This window comes from Melopsittacus undulatus, chromosome 4 (assembly GCF_012275295.1).
Source record: "Melopsittacus undulatus isolate bMelUnd1 chromosome 4, bMelUnd1.mat.Z, whole genome shotgun sequence".
NCBI classification, from domain to species: Eukaryota; Metazoa; Chordata; class Aves; order Psittaciformes; family Psittaculidae; genus Melopsittacus; species Melopsittacus undulatus.
In genome coordinates, this window is record NC_047530.1 from 59,548,136 (window position 1) to 59,574,796 (window position 26,661).

Consider the following 26,661-nt stretch of genomic DNA (forward strand, 5'->3'; position numbering starts at 1 on the left):
TTTTTTAATAAACAAACTTTATTATTTTTAAGGGAAAAATAACAGATTACTATTTTAGAAATCAGTAGTGCTTACCTTTTAAAAAATTGATAGGATTATGCTTAGTATGAGCTACATGAACAGAACAAGTTATTTAGAGCAGAAAAATATTACACCATTAGCCTTTGCCTGTTGGGTAAATAGATATTTTTAACAGTTTCCCAAAGAGCAAAACTGTTAAAGCTAGCTAAAATACAAACAAATGAAAGTGAAATTATCCTCAGAATCTCTTTCATCCCAAAATTGAAGAATGTAGTGAATGCACCAACTATGCAGCACTGAATTTGTAATGTATTTTCATTACACACTATTGGCAATGACTTAACATTAGTTGTCTAACTAACCTGTACTATTAGAAGACACCAAGCTGCAAAGGCATGTTTTAGCCAAGAAGTGTGTGATTTGTTAATGCTGGTGTCTTTTCCACTTACAATGAACATGGAACATTCTTGATAACCTGTACCAAGGCATCAGTGATTGCAGAAATTAATATATTCTATTGCAAGTGAAGCTTTGAGAACAAATAATGGTTATTTAGTAAAAACAACACCGATGTAATTTACTGATTTGCAAATTCAAGACAAATGCAGTAAAGATTATTTTAAGACTTGAGCGATCAAAATTGATATGCAGACACTTGCAGCTCACCTAATACCACACAATGGCCAGAAAAGGTTATTATGAAGCCTAAAGCTAACAGTGATACAAAAAGCACTTCAAGATTTCTTAGACACACAAGATCTTCTAGTGGATCTGTTTACTGAGTCACAGAGTTCAATTTTTCTCTTCCATATAAATTGGGAAATCTTCTGATTTGATTTTTGTGTCTAGTTTGCTGTGCAGAATTCTCTCTCCATCTTCTAATCTGCAGAGCCTGCCCTCTTTCTATCAGAAACCATTCAAATTCTTGGAAAATCCATTTTCAACATTTTGTTCTTTCAAAGAAAGAACCTTTTGTTCTTTCAATATTGATTCAAATTATGATATTGTAGCCTCTACTCCAAAATAATCTCGACAATGTAATTGTATATATAATTATTACAGTTACACTTCAAGAATCAATGGGTAATAAGTAGAAAATACATTTACTACTTTCATTTCAATTGCATTTTTTTGCCTGAGTTAGCCAGACTAGCTACAGTGGTTTAAGAACAAAAAGGAAGCATCACATGCGAGAATTAACAGACTTTATACAAACACCCAGAAAGCACAGAAACCAAAACAACAGGTATATAAATCAGTTCTATATGTAAAATACATAAATTAAGACATTGCACCTCAGGATCAGCAAGTAATGAGTAGAAAATATATTTACTGCTTTCAGATCAGTTGGGAACTTTCTTGTTCTGCTTCTGTTGTGCTCTAACAAACAAACAAAAAAAAATCTATCATTTGCCAGCATTAACTGAACTTTTTAAAAGTAGAAATTAGGAAAAAATAAAAAGAAACAACCCACATAACAGATCAGTCTGTATATATCAATATAATTATGTATTCTTCCATTCAGTGAAATACAATGAAGTTTATCACCAGACTTTTATTATAAAATCCAGTGAGCCTGAATGAAATCTTATGATTCTGAGAACAGTATAGTTTCAATAATACAAGTCTATACATTTTACTTTTATTGACCTGCTCTTAATTTGTAGTTTAAATCAACAAACATATCACTGTAAGGCCTGAAATAACATTACCAAATGCCAATGTAATCCAACTTTAAATGACTTTAGGCATGAAAACTTGGAAGATGGCATGTATAAGAAGCAGCTTCTGGTTTTGAAATTCACTTATTTAAGAACAGAATATGCCTGAAGCCTCAAAAATACTATTTAATATGCAATTATCTGAAAAACATAAAAATTTGGGCTATATGAGATCCGATTTATTTTAGTGTGAAAACCAGACCCAAAGAATAGTCATAAATATGTTCATAAATATACTTAGAGAACACTTATAAAACAGGCTGTTATTAAAGTAACCCTAAACATAGAGCATATTAATATTACAATATAAATCTTGAGCTAGAATTACACTATTGAAGCCAGAAATTACATGAGCAAATTATTAAGGATTATTAATTATTAATAAAGGAAAAAGGGTTCTGATAATGATGTACTAAAACTAGTCTATCAAAATCTCAAGACACAACACTTGGAATACAGATATCAACATCTTTATAACCACTGAATACTTGGGACATAGAAAACATTCAAGGGTCACAGTATAGAGCCATGGCCATGGTTGTAGTACTGAAAATGTTCAATATTTGTGTTGGCACAGAGCTCAAATAAACTGATTCTGAGAAGGTCCTAGCTTTAGTGAGCACTGTGTCCTTAGTATCTGGTGTTAAATGTTAAATATTTGCACAAGAGTGCATTCTGCTACACTAAAATATACTTCACACCAACCAGAAAAAATATAAACAACTGCAATCACTCAAAAACCACTTATCTTTTGTGACTTAGTACATGCTGTATATGATTATCTCTTCACACACAAAAGGAAAGCTGCCTCCTCTGATTATGTTCATACTTTCATTTGTAACGTATCTGAATACAAAAAGGAATTTTAAATCTTGAGGACTTAGCCAGCACCACAGTGTCTTTTAGAATAGCTTAACTGGTACCAGAGAAAAGGCTATGGGAAGTTTGGAAGGTTGTGGCCAAAATATCAACCCTCAAAACCATAGGAGAGAACCAGCATGGTCTTAACTCCAACAGTTTTAACCTTTGATGTCAGCACAGAAAAGCAAATCTGTAAGAACCAACCATTTATAATCTCCCTGTTCTTTCTAAACACTTACCTCAAGCTGTTCATTCTCATCTAGCTCCTCAACACTGGTCAAATTAGACACTCCAGCTCTATCTGTAAATTCAGCTATCATCTTTTCATTGTTTTCCTGTGGTAACAAAAACCAGTTTTCAGTTAAAAGTATTCCACATCACGAATAATTATCTATAGAGAATATTTCAGATGTGTTAAAATGACACTATCTACTAATAGAGAATACTTATTAGATGCATGCTATAGAAATATGTTAGTATGTGAATGTTCTTTGCATGCTTGTTAAAACAATTTTTATCACTTTTTTAAATTACAGGAATTTTTGTTTCAATTTATAGATATTAATTTTTCTGTCACTTTTATACTGTCATCTTCTGAAAGTTGTTTTCTCAGTATTATAACAGTGCTCTAAAAGAACACATATCTCGAAAATATGATGTACTCCATGAAAATTTAAGAGATATTCATATTTAAAAGCTTTAATGAGATAAACATGCCAATTATCAGTGCATGTTTTTAATGAAATGGCATTAAAAGATCATGCATTTTCACAGATACCTGTCTACACACTCTTCTGTTAGTACAAATTTCCATGTACCAGGAAGATCCCAGAATCAAGAAGCACCCCAGTTTCAAACCACAGTTCCTTTTCCAGTACAGCAAATGGACTTCAGGCTGACACACTGTATAACATTACTGTCTAAATACTTAAAGCAGACATACTTAAATTGTAATACTTTCTCACATTTCTCAAGGAATGTGAAAGCATCTACTAAGCTGACCTTATGCTAAATTTTGCAATAAATATATGCTCTTCTCTGATCATAAGCTACATAAGCCTAATAGTACAGACAAAAATGTAAGTATGAAAGCCAGACTGGAAAAAAGGTGTTAGAAATTCTTCCCCCCTTTTCAATTATTTTTTAAATTATGTGTCAGTTCAACACCCATGGGCTTCCACATTGTGTTTCGGATTTAGTGCCTCCATCCGGAAAAGGAAGACGATTAACAGTATTTTCAAATAACTGTCTAAGCTTTGGCTTAAACCTCTTGATCTTCCTGCTGCAATGGCATTTTGTCTTCTTCATACTGCAGCTCCAACTCCTTGCGCTCTTGTTCCAGCTGAACCTGCAGTCAGTTTAAGAAAGATGATTAGAAGGGAAAAAAAAAAACCCACATGCATATTGCCCACCCCATTGTTCACAATGCATTTCACAAATGAAATCTTAAAAAAAATTAAAAGGAAGCATAAAACATAACTGCAGTGTTAATAACATAAACCCCTTCCAGTATCATCTGACTCAACACTTTCACAGGTTTTAGATTTGCATGGATAGAAAGTCTTTGCTATCAAGAGGTTGAAGAAATAGACACCTGGTTAGTGTACACACTTAAGATACAGTTTTGCTCCACATGCTCTTTATCAGTCTATATTTATTATCTCCTATGCTTTGAATTAAGCTCTTTGATACTTCATATAGTAGCTAGCGCAGACAGATGAAGCCACATCAAAACAGATTTACATAAAACTTCAGTAAGCAATGTAATTCACATTAATAATCTTCAGCAGTAACCTTTAATATTTCCAGTTAGAAATATCTAATACAAAGTGTTTATTCTCTGTGACCTTAAATCCTACTGCATCAAAAATTAAGAAATTACATAATCTAAGTGCTCACATTCAACAACACTAGGGTCTAGAGAATACTGTTTGCTGCAGCATTTTGTGAGCAGTCATATTGTAGTAACGAGTTTTCACATTCCTTTTTGATGGACATAATCAAATGGAATTGAGTGTGCCCTCAGCAAGTTTGCTGATGACACCAAGCTGTGTGGTTCGGTTGATACGCTGGAGGGAAGGAATGCCATCCAGACGGACCTTGACACACTTGTGAGGTGGGCTGATGCCAACCTCATGAAGTTTAACCATGACAAGTGCAAGGTCCTACACCTGGGTCAGAGCAATCCCAGGCACAGCTACAGATTGGGCAAAAAGGAAATTCAAGGTAGTCCTGCGGAGAAAGACTTGGGGGTGTTAGTCAATGAGAAAATGAACATGAGCCAGCTTCAGTGTGCACTCACAGCCCAGAAAGCAACCGTACCCTGGGCTGCATCAAAAGGAGTGTGACCAGCAGGTCAAAGGAGGTGATCCTGCCCCTCTACTCTGCTCTCGTGAGACCTCACTTGGAGTATTGTGTGCAGTTCTGGTGTCCTCAACATAAAAAGGACATGGAACTGTTAGAACAAGTCCAGAGGAGGCCACGAGGATGATCAGGGGACTGGAGCACCTCCCATATGAAAACAGGCTGAGAAAGTTGGGTCTGTTCAGCCTGGAGAAGAGAAGGCTGCGTGGAGACCTCATAGCAGCCTTCCAGTATCTGAAGGGGGCCTACATGGATGCTGGGGAGGGACTATTCATTAGGGACTGTAGTGATAGGACAAGGGGTAATGGGTTAAAACTTAAACAGCAGAGGTTTAGACTTGATATAAGGGAGAAATTCTTTACTGTTAGGGTGGTGAGGTACTGGAATGGGTTGCCCAGGGAGGTAGTGAATGCTCCATCCCTGGCAGTGTTCAAGATCAGGTTGGATGAAGCCTTGGGTGATATGGTTTAGTGTGAGGTGTCCCTGCCCATGGCAGGGGGCTTGGAACTAGATGATCTTGAGGTCCTTTCCAATCCTAACTATTCTATGATTCTATAAAACACACCCAAGTACATGACTATAGCCAAAATTGGATTAGGTTAAAAAAATGTGTCTAATGTGAATACTGAATAATTCCACATCTTTCCCATAGTTTACATGAAATAATTTATATCATTCCCTGTGAATTATCTCTAGACACAACCTCATATTCTTTTTTCTATTTTGTATGACTCATGAAATCCTATCCTGGTATCAGCTGGGATAGAATTAATTTTCTTCTTTGTAGCTGGTGCTGTGAAACACCAGAAACAGTGCTGTGTTTCTGCTTTAGTCCAAGAACAATGCCAATAGCACACTGATGTTTTAGTTGTTGCTAAATAGCACTTACCCTGATCAAGAACATTTCAGTCTCTTATACTCTGTCAGTGAGGAAGGGCACAAAAAGCCAGGAGGGAGCAGGGACAGGACACCTGAGCCAAACTAGACAAAGGAATATCCCATACCACAGCATGTCATGCTGAGTATATAAACTGGGGGGGAGTCACCTGGAAGGGACGGATCACTGCTTGGGTTGGGCTGGGTATTGGTCAGAGGCTGGTGAGCAATTTTGTTGTGCATCACTTGTGTTTACTGGTTTTGGTGGGATGTATTTTTTTTTTGTTTGTTTGTTTTTCCTCTCCTTTCCCTTTAGTTTTATATTCTCCTCGCAATCCCTCCCAGGAAGTGAGGAAAGGGGAGGTGGGGGGAGAGGGCAAGTGGCTGTGTGGTACTTGGTTACTGCCTGGGTTTAAACCACAACAAATCCTTAGGCACGTAACTTTAGATCTGAAAATTAGTAAATTTCAAATTTTAAAAATGCAAGTGAAATAGAATAAATGCATCTTATACTAGAACTGGGCTTAACAGGATTTGAAATTACCTTCCTGATAGCATCCCAAAAGTCAGCCATATGAAAAAATTCAGGCAGATGACATCAATGTTATCATAGCAACACTGAAGATGTTACACATCGATTCCCAACCATTTTCAGGTCTCTACAATTGTGTATACTTTCTCATTGTCTTTTTTTGCATTACTGCTATTACACTGAAGTAACTTCAGACAATGATTGATTATCATTCCCATACCTCGTAACAGGCCTGTCAATTTTTGCAATGATTTCTATCTTTATTTGCACAAGCTCTTGGTCATAATTAGTTACAGAAGCCAGGTCTTCTTATTTTAAGTTATTTCATATGTAAGGTTTTGTTCTTTTTTTTTATTTTACCACATAGTATACAAGTTTTCCTTCCTATGTGCTGACTAATTCCTCCAGTTACTATTTAGAAAAGTGAGTTTAAAATACTTGGTTTATGCTACCTTCTATCCAAATCATTATACAGAGATTAGAAATATACAGACTACAAGATGCCACAGCATCATATACTATTTATAATTGCCTACTATTAAACATTATTCACCTGATGTTGTCCAAGTTTCTGCTGGATCACTAGTTCTTCTTCCTTCACTTTTTGTAACATTTCGAGTTCAATCTGGGCCACCTCTGCTTCCCGTTCCAGCTCAATCCTCTCCAACACTATCTATTTCAGAGGCAACAGAGAATCATTTGAAAAAATAAAGCTTATATAGCATCCACCATGAATATTTTTTAGCAAGATGGATCCACCTTTTTTTCTTCATCTAAAACTCTTCTATAATTGTAAATCCAGTGTGCCAGATATTCAATTGGATCTGCGGGCTGATGTTCTGCAACCTCTGCCAGTCCCTTTCTCAAGCAACTCCCCAGGCATCTCTTCAGATACTGAGACTCCATTCACATCTAATAACAGAAAGACATTACCCATCAATGTCAGAGTTAAATTAGGGTTTCTACAAATTATTGCCCCAAGCACCAAATACTGAATATGACATTACTCTTTTTACTAACCCAGCAATTAACTGAAGGAAGTAATTTAAATTTAATATTGGTTTAGTTCCTAAAAGCTCCAGTGATGGATCAGTTACACCAGTACTGCAGGAACAAAAATACTTAAAATCCCCCTTACTGTTTAGTCACGTGTAATTCAGAAACTGCTCAGAAATATGCTGGTAATTTTAGGTCAGCATGATAGAAAAAAAACCCAAAAATAAAACCACTGAAAACTTCTACACAGATAGCTTAAGTACAGCAAAGTAGTTCTGTGAATGAGTAAGGACAGATTTTAGTCTGAGCTAACAAAACTATCTTTAGAATATGTATGCAAAACCACAGCCTGAAGCAATCACTCTACACTGTTATGAAAGGCATAAACCTGTACACATGCAAGGTTTTACTAGCAGTGTGTAAGTGTATGTGCATAAGAAACTCAAGTTCTGCAATACTGAAATGCTCTTCATTGGCTACCAAAAGGATTGAATCCACCTCACAGGAAGTGACACAGATACAAAACCTCTCTGGCCCTTCATGTTTCCACTGGCCCCCAAGGTGATAGGCCCAGGACAAGGGTCAGGGCCCTGAGCACTTTAGCAGACCTCCATTGTCCCACCCATTCTCACCTGGAGCCTCCAACCCACACCCTCTGCCCCCAGCTCCATTTAAGCTCAAGGCTGGGGCTTTTATCTTTGCCCTAGATGATATGCTGGGCAGGCCTGCTCCTGTGACGCTGTTGGGATTTCCAGAGCAGTCCTGCCATGTTACTCTCCCTCATCCGGTGCTCCATGGACTCTTACTAGGGCCCGGTGCTGCCACCTCCCTGCTTGAGGCTGTCGCTAAGGTAATTATCCAGCCTGCGCCGCAGCTGACCCTGCCTTCCCCCGCTCGCCTTCCCTCAGAGCAGCCCCACTCCCGCGGCTCCCCGAACGCAGCCTCGGGACGGCAGCCTTGCCCCTCAGCACGACCCGGTCTTACCCGGCCAGTGGGCTGCTCCAACGGCGGCACAGGCATCACAGCACAGGGCGCCTGACAACGCGCAGGGTTGTTAAACAACACCGCTCTTGGGCGCAGTGGGGAGGTGCCGTGCGGGGGCACTCCTGAAGCAGCGCGTGTGGGGGTGCGGTGGGGTCTTCCTAGGGAAAAAACAGTTGGAAACGCGTTTAATGCCGTCTCGTAATAAACGGTTTCCTTTCGTAATCGAAGGGGCTTCCACTAAAATGAAAGACATCTTCAGCCAGCCCTGGGCGCTATCAGCTGCCAGCTATAGATCTTTCCTGACAGGCTTAGAGATAGACTCATTCTATGTGTGCATGTATACATACATTTATGCACAAGTATATGGAAGGGAAGAAAACACTATCGCAATTTTAGCGTGAGAAACCAGAGCTAACACTTAACAAGGATTTTGTAGCTAAGCACAGGGCACGTTTTTAAACGAAGCCGGGATCTCCCGTGCTGGAAGTTTATAATCATAGTCTCAACTATATTGGAAAAGATCTTCAGAATCATCAAGTCCTAGGTAAGACTCCTAGCGTTAAAGTAAGCTGATTGTTTCTTCTCCCTGAGAAGCCTCTTGGCAGCCATTCACCTCAGGTTTGGCCAGCTGTTTGTTTTACTGGCGACTTTTATCCGGGTATTTAAAAACCCCGCAAAGGATTAATTCCGTGTCTGTATTAGTTCTGAAGCTTACCTGCGCTAGCATTACCTTGATCTTTCCCTAGTATTAATGAAAGACTGAAAAATTAATTATTTCCAGAAAGAAAGACCGTATGGGAGTAATGAAGCCCTTGGCTGATGAAGCCGGATTTTGAAACGTAAGAAGCTAGCTTCGGTGTTTCCTGCATAACACGGAGCAGACCTAAAACGCGCGTCAAAACCGGACACCCCTCCTGTGGCCGGAGGATGTCGCTGGCGCTCCACAAACGCCTTTCACAGGGCAGCAAAGGCGCTGCCGCCTTTACCCTCGAGGCTAAGGCCAAGGCCAAGGCCGGCGCTGAGGGACTGCTGCCCTTCCAACAGCCACCAGGAAAGAAGCTCCGCTGCCGCAGGGAAAGCGCCTTCTCCCCGCCCCCGACAAGCAGTTCTCTGCAGCCCGGCCGGCGAGCCCCGCGCCTGCGCGGTAGCAGCGGCGGTTGTTCCGCGCCTGCGCGGAGCGAGCGTGCGTGCGTGCGTTCGCCGCGATGGCGGCTCGTGGTGGTGTGGCGGTGGAGGAGCGTGTGGGGCAGGTGGTGCTGCCCGGGGACGTGTTGGTTGTCCCTGCTCACCCTGACGAGGACGGGGAGCGGCTGCGGCTGGGCGCTCCCCCGGCCCCGCACACCAGGCTGCTCTGCGGGCCGGGCCTGCGGCGGTGCGACGCGGGGCTGCTGGTGACCAAATGCGGCCTGCTGCGGCACCGCCAGGCCGCCGGTGGGGCCTACTGGGTGGACTCGCAGCAGAAGCGGGTAGGGGCGGCGGGGGACCCGCTGTGTGCGGAGGGGGGGGACAGGCAGGAGGCCGTGTCGTGTTTGCGCTTTCCTGACCCGGTTTTCTGTCCCGTACGCCGTGTTTGCAGTATGTTCCGATCAAAGGCGACCACGCAATAGGAATAGTGACGGCCAAAGCGGGGGACGTGTTTAAGTTGGACGTCGGTGGGAGCGAGCAGGCGTCTCTGTCCTACTTGGCCTTTGAAGGCGCCACGAAGAGGAATAGGCCGAACGTGCAGGTTAATGCTGTTGTTGGTTGGCGGTAACGCTGTAGCGATGTCCCTTACTGGTGCTTCTGTTACGGTTTAGTGTTTTTCCTTTGTAAAACTGTTCTTATAAGCCGCATGTAAAAGGAGGAGTGCATATTTATTTGCAGTGATATTTGCTGTGTGAACGATTGGTCTGTGGGTTTTCTGAGGTTTTTTTTGGGATCATTTAATTTAGCGTGGTTTGATAACTGGCAGATGCCAGGCTTTTTCAGTCCTTACATTTTAACTTTACCATAATATTGCCAGCAGCAGGTACAGTTCATGAGTTATATGCATCTGAGGTGACACTCCAGAGTTAGGGGATTAAAACAAGCTTTTATACCATCCAATACTGGTAGAAAATGTTTTTCACAGCACTGCTCTAAACAGTTCTATGGTACATGCATGCTAGAGCTTTTGCATTCAACTGAGATACCATCAGCAGAATGTAAAATTTGACTGTAAAAACCAAAATAGGTTGGGGGGGGGTGTTTGGTTGTTTTTGTTGTTGGGTTTTTGTTTTGTTTTTTTGGTTTTTGCTATCATCATCATCCTGATAAATGACTACAAGAGCAGATTGCGTAATGTTTAGCCTTTAAAAGAGGAATACTCTGTGAAATGAAGTTATGTACTTTTTATCTTTCTAGTATCAGTAGTGATAAAAGATAATTTTTCCTAGGGAATGCTTTCTTTAGTTGGAGTAGAGAAAATGGAAATTCTTACAATACCATTTTGTTTTTGTGTCACCAGTATTTTAAAGCTGTTTTGTGGCTTTATGAGAGGGTCTCTAGCAACTGAGTATTGCTTACAAATGTGCAGTATGATCTTCTCTACTACTTTTGCTTTTTAATACTGCTTTATTTAGGTGGGAGATCTTATTTATGGTCAGTTCGTTGTAGCAAATAAAGACATGGAACCAGAGATGGTCTGTGTAGACAGCAGTGGAAGATCAAGTGGAATGGGAATAATTGGACAAGATGGCTTTCTCTTTAAAGTTTCCTTAGGTCTAATAAGGAAGTAAGTACTAAGGAAAGTAAGTAGTCACTAACATATACTATCATGGGTAGGATTCGTGCAACTATTTCCTCTGAGCAGTGTGGGCAGTTCAGTAATCAGTGTGTAATTGTTTTAGTGCATTTATAACAGCTTTATTGAATAGGGTATGGATATTGGCCTAGGAGGAGGATTTATTTTCCCACTTAAGAGATTTATATGCTCTTCAATATCGTGTGCTGTGACCTGCTTAAACAAAGGGATTTGGTTGCCAAGGTAGCATGGAAAACAAAATCGGTGACCTGGCAAAATAAGATACTCAAACTAGGCCTTCAGGTATGTATCTACTACCTTGGACTTTAAAACCTGTGAATGCATACTGTCCTTTTTTTTGGTTAATGGGGATTGTTGGGGTTGTATGTTCTGGCTGATAGGTGATTAAAGAGCTCTTCCACATTGATACATACTATATTCTGGCTTCCCAAGAAAAATAAATTGCTTTGAAATACTGATACAGACAAATGAAAATCCCACTTCTTAAAACAAACAAACAAACAAACAAAAAAACCTGACATGTTAATCTAGGAACTGTTTCAGAAGCTTTTTAATGTATCATGAACTTTGGAGTTATGTATGCTGACAGACTTATGTGACTGTCAAAGAATGCCAGATTATATGGTTAAATGATAGGTAAGTATTGTTGCTTTTTGGGTGTTGTCCTTCGGAAAATCAGTCTGGAGGTGAAGAGCAGCTATTTCATACATGGATTTTTAAAGTAATAACTTGTCTGGTTACATGTCCCATCAGAAGTCAGTGTGAAATTATTTTTTCAGCCATTCTGTGTTTCTTCCAAATTCTGTCTGCATGGAAGTAAAGGAATAACAGTATGGCTACAAGTGGTACAAGTGGTAATGTTTCTTTGAGAAAGCCTGTTGGATCTTGATTTGATCCTAGGTGTATTACAATAATTCTTGATGCTTTTTTCAGTATTCTCTCACCTAATAAAACTAAAGTGTTCTATGTTTACTGCTGTTAATATTGTCTCCTGAAGGAGAAGGGAAGCTGTCTTTTGAAGATACATCTTTGATTCTGGTATTAAATTTATAAATACCAGCACTTTAAAAATGTCTTTTTGTCAAACAATAAGTTTTAGACTTACTAAATTGTAGAATTGTTATAAAAGTATAGATTCACTTTAAATTATCAGGTATTACTTCAGACTCTAATTAGGAAAAATTGCACCTGTATTTTTAGGTGTATATGTTTTAGAGGAGAGCAGAATCAAAAATCTGATGCTGTGTTGCTATTCTGGATGCATATATGTGACTTGTTCATTTTACGTTTTGGTGTGTTGCCTTAATAGCTCACATAACACCAGTACTGCAGTTTAGTTACTGATAGTGTGGTCTGTATAATGACTTTTAATCTTTTTTTACAGACTCTTGGCTCCCAAATCTGAAATAATTCAGGAATTGTCACAATTGTACCCATTTGAGATGGTGCTGGGAATGAATGGAAGAATATGGGTAAAAGCAAGAACAGTTCAACAGACTTTAATTATAGTAAATATTTTGGAAGCCTGTGAGTATATGACTGCAGAACAGAGAAAACAAGCATTTGCCAAATTGTCAGGGAATTAATAAAATAAAGCCTTGCGGATTTGTTTGAGATGATTAGGTATATTGGGGTTTTTTGTATTCAGATTTATATTAAAAGCCTTTTTTTAAAAAAAAAAACTAGACTCTGTTCTTCTTCAGTTCCCTTCTTTATCTACTCAGCTTGGTTTTGCCTTGTTTAGGAACTTTGGTTTTACTCACTTCTGTGATTATGAAATCCTGCTTACATTTATGAATTTCTTGACAGATGGGAGACTGTCTTTAAAGCTTCCAGTAGCTGTGAGTTTAGAGGTACAACTTACTCGGATTTGTAAGAAAATTGGTCACTTTGTAACATGCATATGTTTGCTTTTTTTTTTTAATCATTATCAGTATTAACACTTCAAACAATACATGCTTGCTTGAGGTAGTACGAAGTATCTTGCAGGTCATTCATTCTGGTTAGATGCTCTGTGTATGCAGTGCAGGAAGTGATTATCTAATATGTGACAAAATGTATGACTAGAAATGCAGAGAATAACAAAATAATTACAGGGCGTAGCATAAAATAAGCATAGGGTGGATAAGGGAAACAATTAGGTAAGACTAAACATATGGTCACAATGATCTTTGTGTTTTCCCGAAAAATAACGTGGTTAGTAGTATTGAAGAAATAGTGATTAGGACTTGATAACTTCATAGGACATCAGTACGAAAATTCAGGAAGCTTGATGGCTCACTGAAAGTAAGGAATACACTGAACAGCTGCTATATGAAGTCACTTGCTTTTTTTTTTTTTTTCATAAGTGCTTTTTAAGTAGAGAATTAGGTAAAGGCCACTGCAGCAGTAGCCATGTATGTCTCAATTCTAGACACTTCACATGTATTTTCTTTTAGATACAGCATCAAGAGACCATATAGCTTTGCTTCATGTTAAACAAAACCAGCATTATAAAAAAAAAAGCTTCCTTACATGTATGTAGAGGAAATGCTGTCCTAAGGGAGATAAATTGTCAGTCCATTTTATTACATGAGTAGTTTGCTACTCTTCTTTTGGGAAAGAACCATGGAGTGATTGAAGGGGAGCTACTGATGCCTGCTTCATGTGGGAGAAAAGTTTGACTGTGTACCCAAGGAATTGTATTGGAGCTGTTTAAGGGGTTTTTCACATCTATGATGTTTTGTAGTTCTTAATAAGATGAGTAGTTTAATAGCAATAGTTAACAGTAAATTAGGGGAAAAGGCTAATTAGAATAAGCCTTAATACCGTATTAATTCCAAAAGGAAACAGCATTGTTCCTATTTATTCTGCATTTTTTTGTAGTTCAGCCTGTGGTATTTGATGCTGCAGTTTTTTTGGCATTTCTCATTTAGAAATTACTTCAGTTGAGAGCCACTCCTATGAGTCATCTTTAATACACTTACCTAGGGCTTCCCCTGACAAAAACACAAGTCTAATGGTTTCCTTGTGACTTTAATGGCTGAAATTCAGAATTCTTTCTGTGTTTCACTGGTCTCCCTATTTAGTATTTAGGGTATTGCTCATCTGGCTTGGTAGATCTTTAGTCATCTTTTTTTTACCTGCCTTCTCCCAGCTGAAGTGACTTTCATTCATATCCCATCTTTTAGGTTTATAATCTGTGTCTTAACTACGCATGAAAAGCTGCAATTTAATAAGGATTTCATTAACTCTGTGCTTCATCAGTCATCTTTTTTTTTTTTTTCACATTTAGCTAACCAGACCCCCTGCAGGTTGTCCGTTATTAGAACAGTAGTTGGCATAAGCAGGAAAGCACTTGCCAAATCATCTCCGGGTACTAACTTGGTCTTCTGTGAATGTTCTTGGATCATAATAGTAAAACCACAGGAATGGGGAATGACATGGTTTATTTCCTGAAGAGTTGTGGCTTGAAATGCAATTAGCCCTACCACTCCCCCTTTTACTTGTCTGAGCAACCTCCTTTCCCTTCCAAGAGTCTGAATTTTAAGCCTAACCTGCAAGATACATGAACAATCCTGGATTTATAAATGGTGTTTTGGTAGCACAGTATAGCAAATGGTGACCCTGAAAGTTTTCAACATCACAGGTGCCCTGTTTCACACTACCCATTAATCTGTCCCACTGTCAGCAGCTTATCACCCAAATACAAATTTAGTTAAGAGCAAGAAACAAAATGCATTAAAATTATGTTTGTTGTTAATTTAACAAAATGGTGTATCCACAAGGTACTTGTTTTACCCCCTATGCAATCATGGTAAATATGTGCTACACTTAAGTTTGACAACTTATACAGTGGCAAAAATGACAAGTGGATGTGAGCAAAATGTGTGGAGAAAATGCTTGAAAGCAAAAACATTACTAAAAGAAGGTAATATTGGGGTTGTTTGTTTTTTCTTGTTTGTTTGTTTTGTGTTGGTTTAGAGTTTGTTTTGGGTTTGGTGGGGTTTTTTGGGGGGGTAAGACATTCCTTAAACCAATTACTAGCTTTGACAAGCTTTATCTGATGAACAAAATAGCTAGGCAAAATCCATATGATGTGTTTGTGAACTTGTAGTTCTGTCTTGGTGATTAAACCTATATCACCAAAGAGTGGCACAGGCTATAACTTGGTTCTAAGAAGACAGGCTAAACATAAGTTAATTGGGTATTCTGCTGGAAGTGTCACAGGAAGTCCTTCATATTCCCATTAAAGGCACATAAACACAGATATTTCAGGAAATAGAATGTGCAGAAGTGATGCCATGGACTTCAAATGTACCTTGTTCAATAGAATTTTTCTGTTAAATTTATCTGCATGGTGTATGCCCTTGTCGGCTGTCATTAAAGAACAACTTAAGAGTTGTTCATTGAGGATACTTGGCGATTGTGCATTAGGTGCTTTGTTATGTTGCTCTTTCTTTCAAGTTAGTCGTAAAAGTTAAGATTGTAGATGTCAGCATGGACAGTATATCTCTTAAAAAGAAAGTTAAATGGAAACCATAGACAAAAATAAAAAAATTGTAGTCTGTGACCTTTTTTAGGTTGATGAGTTGCATGAAGACCAAGAATAAATAATGGAACAGCTCCCTTATGAGGAGAGGCTGAGGGAGCTGGGTCTCTTTAGCTTGGAGGAGACTGAGGGGTGACCTGATCAGTGTTTACAGATATGTAAAGGGTGGGTGTCAGGATGATGGAGCTAGGCTTTTTTTCAGTGATATCCAGTGATAGGACAAGGGGCAATGGGTGTAAACTGGAGCATAGGAGGTTCCACGTTAACATCAGGAAGAACTTCTTTACTGTAAGAGTGACAGAGCACTGGAACAGGTTGCCCAGGGAGGTTGTGGAGTCTCCTACATTGGAGATATCCAAGGCCCGCCTGAACAAGTTCCTATGTGATGTACTCTAGGTTACCCTGCTCTTGCAGCGGGGTTGGACTAGATGATCTTTTGAGGTCCCAGCCCTCGGGATTCTGTGATTCCGTGATTCTGTGAAATTACACGTAGGCAGTGTTGTAATTGTGTGATAATAAACAACTAAACACATAAGTGTAATCTGTATTTGCTTAGGCAAAAGAAACCTGGACAGATAAATAGTTGAATGTAATGAAAGGATAAAGAGCTTAACTCTTAAGGCTATGGTTACAGTGCAACAGTAGCTCTGCTAGATGAGCAGTTTACTGTACCCAACTACTCATTGCCGCCTTACCATCAGATGCTGGAACTCAGGTTTGCTGGTTTATCTATTTGATTTCTAGTGAAGTTCTGTAAAAATGACCTAAATTGGCATCAACAGTCTGAATTGCAGTGTTGTTTTGTTTTTCTGACCTGGATGTTCTTTTCACAGGAGAGCTCATGGATTTTTTTTCTGTCAAATTTTAAATGTTAAGGCAGGTCATCTGCTTCTGGAGAAGGTAAAATTTCTTACAGAGGGCACAATTTTCTTCCTTAGTGCTTCAACAAATGATTCTGAGTAACAGCGAAATCAACCAGTAAATAGGTTATTTTAAACCTTACAAATTGGTCGGCTTCAAGTTTTACATGCTTACATAAAAAAGTATTTACAGCAGTTTTTCTAGCTACATACAACCAACTTTGTGAGATATGTTATTTGAGTATAGAAACTAGCTGTTACAGACAATGCAGGACACTTTATTTAGTTGTAACACAAGCAGCCCTCTCCTTACTAAATGACTTGTATAGACTGCAAGATGCGTAACTGCAGTTGGAGTCTATAGAAAGAAATTAATCATGTCAGTTTTGCCCCAACAACTTGAAAGAGAAATAGCCTAAAAACATGGGTGTCTGGATTTTAAAGGAAGCCATGTAGTAGTTGTAGGCAGTCAGCCAGAACTGCTACAGAATGACTGTTTTCTTCTGACACTGATTGTGCAAGTATGCAGTTACGACTTTTTTGGTGCTATCAGTACGGTTATTTAGGGATGTTCAGGAGCCTGTTCTTGCTTATAGAGCCTGAAGCTTGATCACTCTTCCAGTGGCTTGAATAGGCATTAAAAATAGTTCTCTTTACTAGGACTCAGTGTCCTAGAAAAGAACTAAAAAAATTGGACTAGAGTAACAGTATAATAGAGTAATAGTATATACTGCAGTATAGCACTGCAGTAAATGGGACAAAGGAAAACTATAAGCCCCTGAGATTCAAGCTTGATTTAATTACACTTAAGCTATAAAGATATTAAAGACTGAAGGACAGGCAGAGGAACTAATGACCTCATCTGCTCTTTCCAGAGGGTTTGGTTATCTATTGTATTGTTGTAAATGGTAGGCTTTTCTGTGATTCAGTGTTTATTAGACTATTGCCAAAAGAGATATGTATAAGAATCTGTATATCCTCTTCAAAAAGACTAATTAAGTCTTTATTCCTGTTCTTGTCTAGATGGAGGATGTTGCACCAGTCTGTTCTTGGGATTCCACTGTGAATCGGTCATCCAGATGAAACTAATTTCAAAAGACCTGTAGAGGTTCTTTGGCTTCTTCCACAACTACCACACTCTGATCTTACTGAAAATAAATCCAAGGTCCTCTGTCCAGGTCCTCTGGCTGGCTGTAGGCAGACTGGTGCTTTCATTTCCTGAGAATTGGGATGAGGTTGAAAACACTACCACATAAGTACATATTGCTATAGAGCCTGCAAACAAGCAATGACCTTTGTCTGTCCTTGTAACTTACGACAGTCTGCATCTGTGTGGATGCTCCCTTTGAAGCACATGGGTTAAAACTTCAAGCTTTATTTTTGCATATGTGAATCTGATCTTCCTGGTTCAACACTGAAAAATTAGTCTAGAAATCCTGCAGACACAGGGCCTAGATCCTGCCTTAGCTGACCACTGTTCCTTTCCTCACTGCTTTTGAGCTCTCCCGTTTCCTAATAGAAAAGACAGTTTGTTTAATATAAGCCATTTGTCTAACAACGCCCTTGGTCTAAAGCTGATCTATAGAAGCATGATCCAACAAGAAATAGAAATAATTAACTTCTGAAATAACACAGCTTTGTCATTCTGTACATGAATTGAAAGTTTTGTAATGCTAGATCATGTTTTAGCATAGAGATACAGTGCATGCTGGGTGACCTATGCACGGGCATGCTAGAGAAGATTAATTAACTGGTAGTTTCAGCAGTTTCAGTCTGATACTCTTCATTTTAACTGTTATAAAACTGAATTATGAAAGCAGGAAGAGAGAAGGGGTCAGTGTGCTTTTTAAGAACAATATGCAAAACCTGAGAAGATTAAATATTGGTCCCTGTTGCTCTGTGACATGTTTTTTCATGTGTTAAGAACTTTTTTTTTTTTTAACAGGAAAAAATGTGTGAATACCATCTGAATAGGTGTATGGAAAACTAAAGTATTATACAGATCACATAATATGATCTTATTGAGAGGGGGAAAAACAGATACCCAAGGATGTCAAATTCCCATTCAGCTTTCCTGCCATAATCTGCTACCTTTCTAAAGCAGTGAAGGCAAAAGTCATCTAATAAGGACAAAGTAATTGCTGCTGCAACTCCACTTGTGCAACACTCACTTTTCATGGAAAGCAAGCCTTTCTGGCAACATAGGAAGAGAAGGTTAGATTTCAGTATTTTCATGACACTTGTTTTATTTTGAATTCTGCATCTACTAGAAGTGTACATGCATTTAAGTGATTTAACTGCCATGTGAAGTGGGAAAGATTTTATTCTATGAATCCAGATGTGCAGGCTCAGACAACAGGGACAAATGAAGTCAGAGTCACTTCTGTGATTAACAGCTGTTTATTGTTCTTGTCATGGACTCTTAGCCAGAGAAAAGAATAAAGATCTTTTCATCTTGTGATAGGTGTTCTTTTCCCCCCCCTCAGGAATACTGGTGACCTTTGGATTGCAAAGACCAGCTGCCAGACTGTTGGAGGCATAAGGTGCATAAGTATTATTAAGAAAAACGTTTGGAGTTCTTGTTTTGTGTGTTTACCATGGCAACAAAAGTAATGGAGCTGCAATTCTGCCATAGCCAAATGTTCACAGCTGGAGCAACAACCATTATAAAATTCAGAAGAAAGGAATGTTGACAGTCTGCATAAATTAGAGGTTTAATTACCTGATGATGGTTGACAAAATTTGTCCATCTTTTTTTGTCATAATGTTGTCTTCTGAAGACTGCTCTATCAGTGCAAAGATGCATACATTCTAACGCTGATTGCATTTCAAAGCCAGTGAGAAAGCCATTTCACCGTATTATGGTTGGTATTGACAGAGAACCTTCCCCCACTGGTTAAAAAGTAGAGAAAATGTTGGCTTTCATGTATTTCCAAGGAAAGGAAGCAGCCCCAAACCCTACAGTCCTAGGTTTTTCAGCTTTTTCAAGTAGCTTGGTAATGCTATTTCTGCCATGAAATTTCCTGAGGTTCTTTTTTAATTGCTGGGAAGTCTGAGAGCTTAAATGCTGGGACTTGAGTGCTTTTTATAATCCATTTGATTTCTAAAACCATGTTAGATAAAAGCACAGCTACCACAATTTTGGGCAAAAACCTGCAAAATCTTCCCTGCAACTGCCTGATGCCCTGGCATTTAGACAAATGGTAAATGTCATCATACAGCTCTGTCCTGCAGAACTACTCTTTGTGTGGCTTTCCAGCTGTGCAGGGCTACTATGTGCCCCTGCAGGAGCAGGACAGCATGGTCAAGGAGCAGCCAACGTCTGGGAAGTGGGGTGGTCTTGTGCTCCAAGGTGACTGCCAGGTGATGAGTTCTGATGCATCACAACATGTGTGCTGTGTTGCCTGCGGTTTGATCTGTGCTGTATCAGAACTGTGATGCTCTTGTTGCTTCTGATTAGCAGAGAACTTGTTTTGTGGTAAGATTTGTCAAAAAAACACAAGCTCTGTGCTAAACAGAAACTGTAAATAAGGGGTAAACTGAGCATGTCTAACCAGAGTGGCTGGTGACTCCCATTGAAGAGAGATAAGAAAGGGCGATTTGATCTAGGTAGCTTTGGGATATGCTGAAAGCTAGTGGCTTTGTGTTGTTCGGAATGTAGACTGTCCTGTACCATCAGAAGTTGCATACATTCTCCTGAGCTGCTGTTGTGTTACTGTAGAGTGTGCTGTTATTGCCACTACCATTTTTGTTTGGTATTTTAAGTGCCAGCTTAACAGGAGACCTTAAGAAATAGTCCTGAGGTAGTGAAGATGAGTCCTCTGAGCTTCTGGCTGGAGTGGTGCCCAATGACCACAAGCAACTGAAAAGTGTGTTCGTAAAACGATGTTGTGACATGTTTGTTCTTGGCAGGCTTATCTGAGCAAGTATATTCTTGAATGTAATGCACATGCAAGCATTTTAAGTGCCCCACTAATCAGACTACTTGAATGATAAGCTCACTACATTCTCTTACTTAAGTCTTTAGTGGTTTTCTAAAAGAGGGGGTGTGTGTGTGTGCTTTTTCACACAATTCCCCTTTCCTTCCCCCAATATATTTAAGCCCTGTATCTTGTAATATATTTCCTTTCTTTCTTCGCTTAGCCAGAAGCTAAACCAATGAGGGGGGAAAGTAGCTCCCGGGAGGGCACAGAGGGGATTTACTTATTCCCGTCCCTAAGAACGCCATAACGCCCCTCAGCGCCGCAGCACCCCGAGCAGCGCAGGGCGCAGATCACACCGCTCCGCACTGTGGGTCGCGGGGCCTGCGCGGAGGGGGCACCGGGGGCGGTGCGTGCGTGCCGCACGGTGCCGGCAGCGGCGGTGTCACACTGTGAGTGCGGGGCCTGCGGAGGGGGGTGCCGGGAGGGTTCACGGAGTGTCCGGCGGTGAGGAGCGGAGGAGCCGCTGCTGCACAGGCCGCTGGGCCGGGCTGCGCCACCGGGGCTCGGCCGGCTCCCCGCTGGTGTCCGGTGTGCCGTGCGCACCAGTGCGGCTGGCTCCCTGAGGCGGCGGCGGTTCCTTACCCGTGAGGAATGAGGGGTTGGTGCGGCCGCAGGCTGCGCCGGATGGGCTGAGGGGCTTCCCAGCCATGGCATGTGGGCTGCTGCACTGCATCTGCCTCGACCCTCGACGTTTTGGGTTCTGATGTTCACCTTATGTCCTTGTGGTTTAATATATTGATTGATCCTTGCATCCTCATGTAACTTAACTTGCATGTAAGTAGGCACAAGATCAGTTGAAGAGAATTTGTCTTCTGTCATTCCTGCTGCATTTGGTGCAATCTTGTGTGTGACTACACTGCTCAAACTTAACAAGTCCACTGGAACTTAAGATTGCTTTAAATATAGGTTTGGAGCCTTCCCAGCCTTTTCTAGAACCACAGGGGCAATGTTGCCATCAGACCTGGCTCAGCAGACAACAGGGTGAACTGGGGTGTGAGGAAACTGTCCTCAGCTGGGTGTATCTACCCAGATGCATGTGTTACACCCTCATGCGAGTACTAAGAATCTGAAAAGATGGAAGACAATTTAAACTTGAATCTGTAGGAGTTGTGGTTGGATTGGAGCAGGAGGGGCAATTTGCGGCCTAGTGGGTCTCTGTGTTATTGGGGAACATGGATTTGCATTTTTAGCGGGTCTGTTGGCATTCCTCTTATTCCTCTGTCTCTGCAGGCTGCCACAGAGTGCAGCTTTTCTGCTCTGGCTACCCAGCGACAAGTTTAGCCTGTATTAGCTCCTATCTGAAAGAAAGGTTCTTACTAAGGTAACTGAGCACAGAATACGTATTAGCTTCACCTAACTACTTCTTCCCATCTTTGAGGTCTCTCCATTTTACTGGTTGAGCACAGATCTGAATTTTCCCATACATGGTATTTAGCTGCCTGTACCCTCTGAATACATCTAGGGAGCTGGAAGATTTCCATGGTGTTGTGCCAGAACTCTTTGTTCTACCTTGCTCAAAAGAAAAGGGTTGTTGAGATGTTGGCATCTTTAAAACAGCCTCAGAATGGGGGAGATGATTTGGGCTAACAACTAACTTGCTTTCAAAGGAAGGAGTGTGGTTTGCCTGCTTGACACAGCAACTTTGTCTTCAGCTAAAGCCAAGCACAGCGTTGTACTGAATTCAGTAATGAAACAGTGTGCAGAGTGGGAAGAAGCCTAAAAAGATAACTGTTATTCTAGACACAAGGAATGATTTGTTACAGGATCTTTACAATGGCGAAAATAAAAAATCTCTCATGCTGTGAAAATGACTTATATCCGCACCATCAGAAATTTTAGGAATCTTCTTTATGCATCATTCTTGGCACGTGAAAAACACAATTTAGGTCAGAAGGGACCTCTGAAGGTTCTTCAGTCAAATCCCCAACTAAAGCAGGGCTAATTTTAGAGATTGGTCAGGATGCTGTGTTTTGTAATCCTTACTGGTATTTAAAAGCTCGTGAAATCTTGATGAGCATGTTACCAGGTTATTGTAAATGTTCTTTATAGGAGTGAGATTACAAAGATATTTGTAATCACATGACTCATTTTGGGGGGAAATGTCTCATAAAAAATAATCAGCTCAACTTGTTTAGCATATGCAAGTTGTGACAGAGCTCTCAAAGATTTTTAGGCTTGGTATGCAGTAACTTTGGGAGGATGGGAGTGAGAGAGAATAAGCAATGGTCAAAGTTATTTTAGATTAGGGTATATGTCCTAGTGCAGTCCAGCTGATGAGGGTCCCCACTGTTTCCATGTCTGCTCAGCTGTCTTTTAAGGAAAAGTATGTAAGTAAATCTCTGTGTTACCCCGAGTTTTATTAACAACTTGAAAACCCAGACTTTCCTTTTTTTTTTTGACACAGCTGAAAGGGTCATGTTTATACTGCTAAAATAAATGTTTAAGGATAGCTGTCCTCTTAATGACAATTTCTTCTCTGGTTGTGGGTGGGAAGGAAATGAGACATGTAGAAAACCATGTTTTAACTGGTCTTCTTGACACACAGTGAAGACCATCAACTGGCACTTATAACAGGATTAAGACTAAGCTTGTTTAAATTCTGGTTAGCTGAGTCCTGATAGACCAGAAAATAACTCACTGTTATCTTGGACATCTCAGATCTCTTGTGGTCACACAAAAACACACAAAAATATGTTTTTCCCTTTTTCTTTGGCCTCTGCTCTCTGAAAGCTCACTACCTTCTGGAGGTTTTAGCAGAGTTAAGAGCTTGCAGGTCTGATAGTTTAGAGAGAATGATGCTCCTTAATGAAGGGATGTTGCCACTAAAGCAGGTAACTGAGCATAGAAACGCTGGGTTAATTCACCATACAGCCTCTATATTGAAACTTTTTTCTCATACTGTGCATTGTGATAGCTTTTTAACTGTTTCCAAGGTTGGTTGTACTGTTTTGGCATGCAGTGTACAAGGTGGAGGGTACAAGTAGAACAGGCTGAACCACAGGGAAAATATTATTTGCAAAAATGTACAGTTGCACAGAAAAGTGCAGTTTTAACATGCAGATCTTACTGTTCAGTGATGCGTTCCCAGCTTCAGAGAAGTTTTCTGTAACTCCTGTTCCTGTACCCATCCACCCATAAAGAGGGTAGCCATGTGTTTAGTTTAAAGGGAAAAGATGAATGATTAAGATACCTTTAAAACAATTTGCTGTGGACTGCCGCAGGGTGGCTGTGGCACATTCAGCTCAAAGAGTGGAGACCCAGCTCCTGACTACAAGGCAAAGGCTCCAGAGCTGGACTTCTGCCTAGTCCTGCCCACTTGCCACACGTGATATCAGTTTGTCTTCTCTCCTGCCGGCACTCGCAGTCACAGGAGGAGCTGGTGGTGGCTGATGCTGGTGCAAACCGCATGGGTTCTGGTGAGTGCATGCACCTAAATGATAAAGGCTTACTGGATACTCTGTTGTATCTTCTTGTTGTGGATTGTCTTTTGATGTTTAAAAACCTCATGGAGTTTGATCACAAGGCACTAGCATTTGTGTTTTGAAGGTGGGGTGGAGGGTTGTAAAGTTAATTTAAGCTTCACATTTCCTTAATAAACAGTAGCTAAGCAGTAATAAGGTTACTAGCTGCAAATGTGCAGTTGTTTTCCATTTAGTCTCTTCACTTGGTGTTCAGTGATGTAGATGTGTTAGGGCTCATCACTGCTAACCCTGTCTTGTTAGCAAATGTTTTTTAATAGTCCTGGCTGTGGCTTCCCATATGTATTGTTCAGAATGGCTTGCTATGGTGTTTGCTTAGGAGGGAAGGAATTTCAGTATCATATAGAGCTACTTCAAACATTCCCAGTATGTATTTAAATAGCAAAATATTCACTTATTTGAATAGGATTGGGTTTTTTTTTGTCACTGAGTAGAGCCCAAAGCATTTAGCTAAACTAAATAGGTGTGTTAACTAAGCTTAATAATCTCTGTATCAACTACCACTGAGAGGAAGTTGGCTTTTAGCGGTGCCAATAATACTAACAAAAAATAAACAGGTATGTGAGAAATACTTATTAATCAATTACTATGCAACTGGCAACATTTTTGTACACATATGACATGTGTAAGAGATTAATACTTGTTTTTACCCCACCCCAACCACCCTTTCCTCTTGTAACAAAGAATTAAGAGAAAACCGGCTCTTGACCTGGTAAGATTCAGGTCCAAAGAACAGCTGGATAATCAGACTCTGGGAGGGAACAGGACTGTATATCCTTTTGGGTATGCCACAGTGTCTTTTAAGCCTTAAAGATATTGCTGCATTACAGCAGTACATTTTGAGTTACATTTTGGTCTTTCCAAAGCCTGGGGTCAGGATGGTCTCTGATATCAGTTGGGCAGATATCAAAAAAATTGTTATTACAGTAGGACTTTATGTTTGAAGAAAGTATGTAGAGAAAGCAGATATGGTCAAGGAAGGTTTTCCTTGATTAAAAATAACTGGTGGAGTGGAGTAAAATCTGTTCCTTTATCTGCTTTATGTTTGTGTAAACTGGCCTTGTTTCCTGCTCGGGACCATGGATTACTCACGTTTCTAGATACTGTGATACTGTCTTCCTTGGAACCAAGTATGTTGGTAAAAGAACAAAGTGTTCTTTTTTCCACGTTTTCTAGCTATTTCTGCAGGAAGGCAGTTGGTTGTATTTGTTTATCAGTAGTATTCTGGAGTCAGTTTTAATGATGGAAAGGGATTTTCTCCCAGAAAATTCTGGACACAAAAGCGAGGAGCTACTCCTAGTTGTTATTTTTCTGAACTGGCAACAGCTAACTGTGGGGGTAAAGATTATGTGTGTCTCTGGTTTTATTGCCAGTCACGGTTCCAGTGTATTTGCTTATACTTATGAGGGGGAAACCCCCTTTTCTATACAAAAGTATATACAAAGGGCACTATTTACCAAAAGTCTATCAGGGAATAGGATTTTGTGGATGACTCTGGAAAAAACGTGATTCTCTGTATTATGTAATACAAAAGTTGTGTGACTGCAAATCTACAGCCCTTTGTAACACATAACTTTTGCAATAACTGTGAAGTGACTCCTTATACTGCCAAAATTCCAATGACTCTTGTACCAGTTATGGCTCAGAGCTGGATGTTGAATTTTGTCCATGAAGCAGGGCTAAGTGTGCTTTCCTGAATCTTCATAACTGATACAGCCTCATTGGAAAGAGGCTGCCAGTCCCTACCAGGCCTGTGAAACATGCAAGGGTCAGGATTGGGCTGGGGAGGATTTGTGAATGGATGGTGGTTAAATAAAATTGCCACCAAATTAGTCACTGGTAACAAGCAGCAGTATTTGTACTACAATACAGTACAGGCTTGAGCATGCATATTTAATGGTTTCCATCGCAATGTTACCACTTCTAACCAAAGTTGTTTGTTCCTGATGTCATTTCTGCTTTAGCAAGAGTGGGAATTGGTCAGTATATAGAAGATGCTGTCCACGGCATGTTTGTAATGCTGGAGCACAGTGTCTAATAAAATGGTTGCAAGACTACATATTTCTGTTTGCAGGCAAGACTGATGAGCTCTTATATTGGCTTGATGCCTGCTTTGGTTCTAGGCTGAAATTGTAGGGCACAGAAAAGATTACCAGTTACAGTGAACCAGATATAGATTTTGTTTGGGTTTTTTTGTTTGTTTTTTTTTTTTCTTAAGGTCTTCCATGGTGTAGTTGTAAAGTTCACTCTTTAATACACATTGGGTATGTATGAACATTTAATCTATAAATACTTCTGTTTTTGAAAGATACCACTGTCTTAGTGTAATAATTTAAGTTACTGGCTAACGTTTTGTTAGATGGTCTGTGGTCTCATTGAAGGGGCTGTTGGCCTAGATGACCTTTGAAGGTTCCTTCCAACCCATACTATGATTGTGTGGTTTATGACACACATACACTTCAATCATCTTTCTCCTCACTGCATTTGAGCACTTTAATCATTAATGTTTCTGGAAGTCTGGTAGCAGGAAAAGGGAAGAATATCTTGTTAATAGTTTTGATGTGGGTCAGGCACAGAACTGGAATGTAATCTTGCTTTTCTAAGATTCAGTACAATAATGTACAGATCATCTTCAGTCAAACCAAAAGTATCAGTGTGAGTTGTTAGTTGT

The 26,661-nt window shown here is 40.0% G+C and overlaps 3 protein-coding genes across 8 annotated transcripts in view; 2 read left to right on the plus strand and 1 right to left on the minus strand.

Moving 5' to 3' along the window:
• LOC101867771 (DPY30 domain-containing protein 1) lies at positions 1-9,428 on the minus strand. 3 transcript variants are annotated; one of them, XM_031053483.2, is made up of 7 exons: positions 9,071-9,428; positions 8,356-8,513; positions 7,135-7,287; positions 6,929-7,048; positions 3,871-3,951; positions 2,843-2,938; positions 1-1,401 (listed from the first exon to the last, which is right to left on the minus strand). In XM_031053483.2, exons 3-7 carry the CDS (start codon positions 7,279-7,281, stop codon positions 1,360-1,362), a joined length of 486 nt encoding a protein of 161 aa, XP_030909343.2. In that variant the 5' UTR covers positions 7,282-7,287; positions 8,356-8,513; positions 9,071-9,428; the 3' UTR covers positions 1-1,359. The 3 variants fall into 3 exon arrangements, with proteins under 3 accessions (XP_030909343.2, XP_030909344.2, XP_030909345.2); XM_031053484.2 differs by having other exon boundaries at positions 9,342-9,417; XM_031053485.2 differs by having other exon boundaries at positions 6,929-7,044; positions 8,356-9,428.
• PRXL2A (peroxiredoxin like 2A) overlaps positions 7,935-26,661 on the plus strand; it is a 24,538-nt gene continuing 5,811 nt past the window's right edge. Inside the window, exons 1-2 of one of the 4 annotated variants that reach the window (XM_031053481.2) lie at positions 18,480-18,742; positions 19,015-19,071. Coding sequence is in view for 1 of the 4 variants with exons in the window: in XM_031053480.2 (XP_030909340.1) it covers positions 23,918-23,927 (10 nt within the window). In the remaining 3 variants the exon portion in view is untranslated. Of the gene's footprint in view, positions 8,222-18,479; positions 18,743-19,014; positions 19,072-20,727; positions 20,901-23,834; positions 23,928-26,661 lie in introns of those variants that run through there. The other 3 variants (XM_005153625.3, XM_031053482.2, XM_031053480.2) reach the window with 3 other exon arrangements.
• On the plus strand, positions 9,530-12,818 carry EXOSC3 (exosome component 3). The gene is made up of 4 exons (XM_031053478.2): positions 9,530-9,821; positions 9,932-10,081; positions 10,956-11,107; positions 12,522-12,818. Exons 1-4 carry the CDS (start codon positions 9,561-9,563, stop codon positions 12,721-12,723), a joined length of 765 nt encoding a protein of 254 aa, XP_030909338.1. The 5' UTR covers positions 9,530-9,560; the 3' UTR covers positions 12,724-12,818.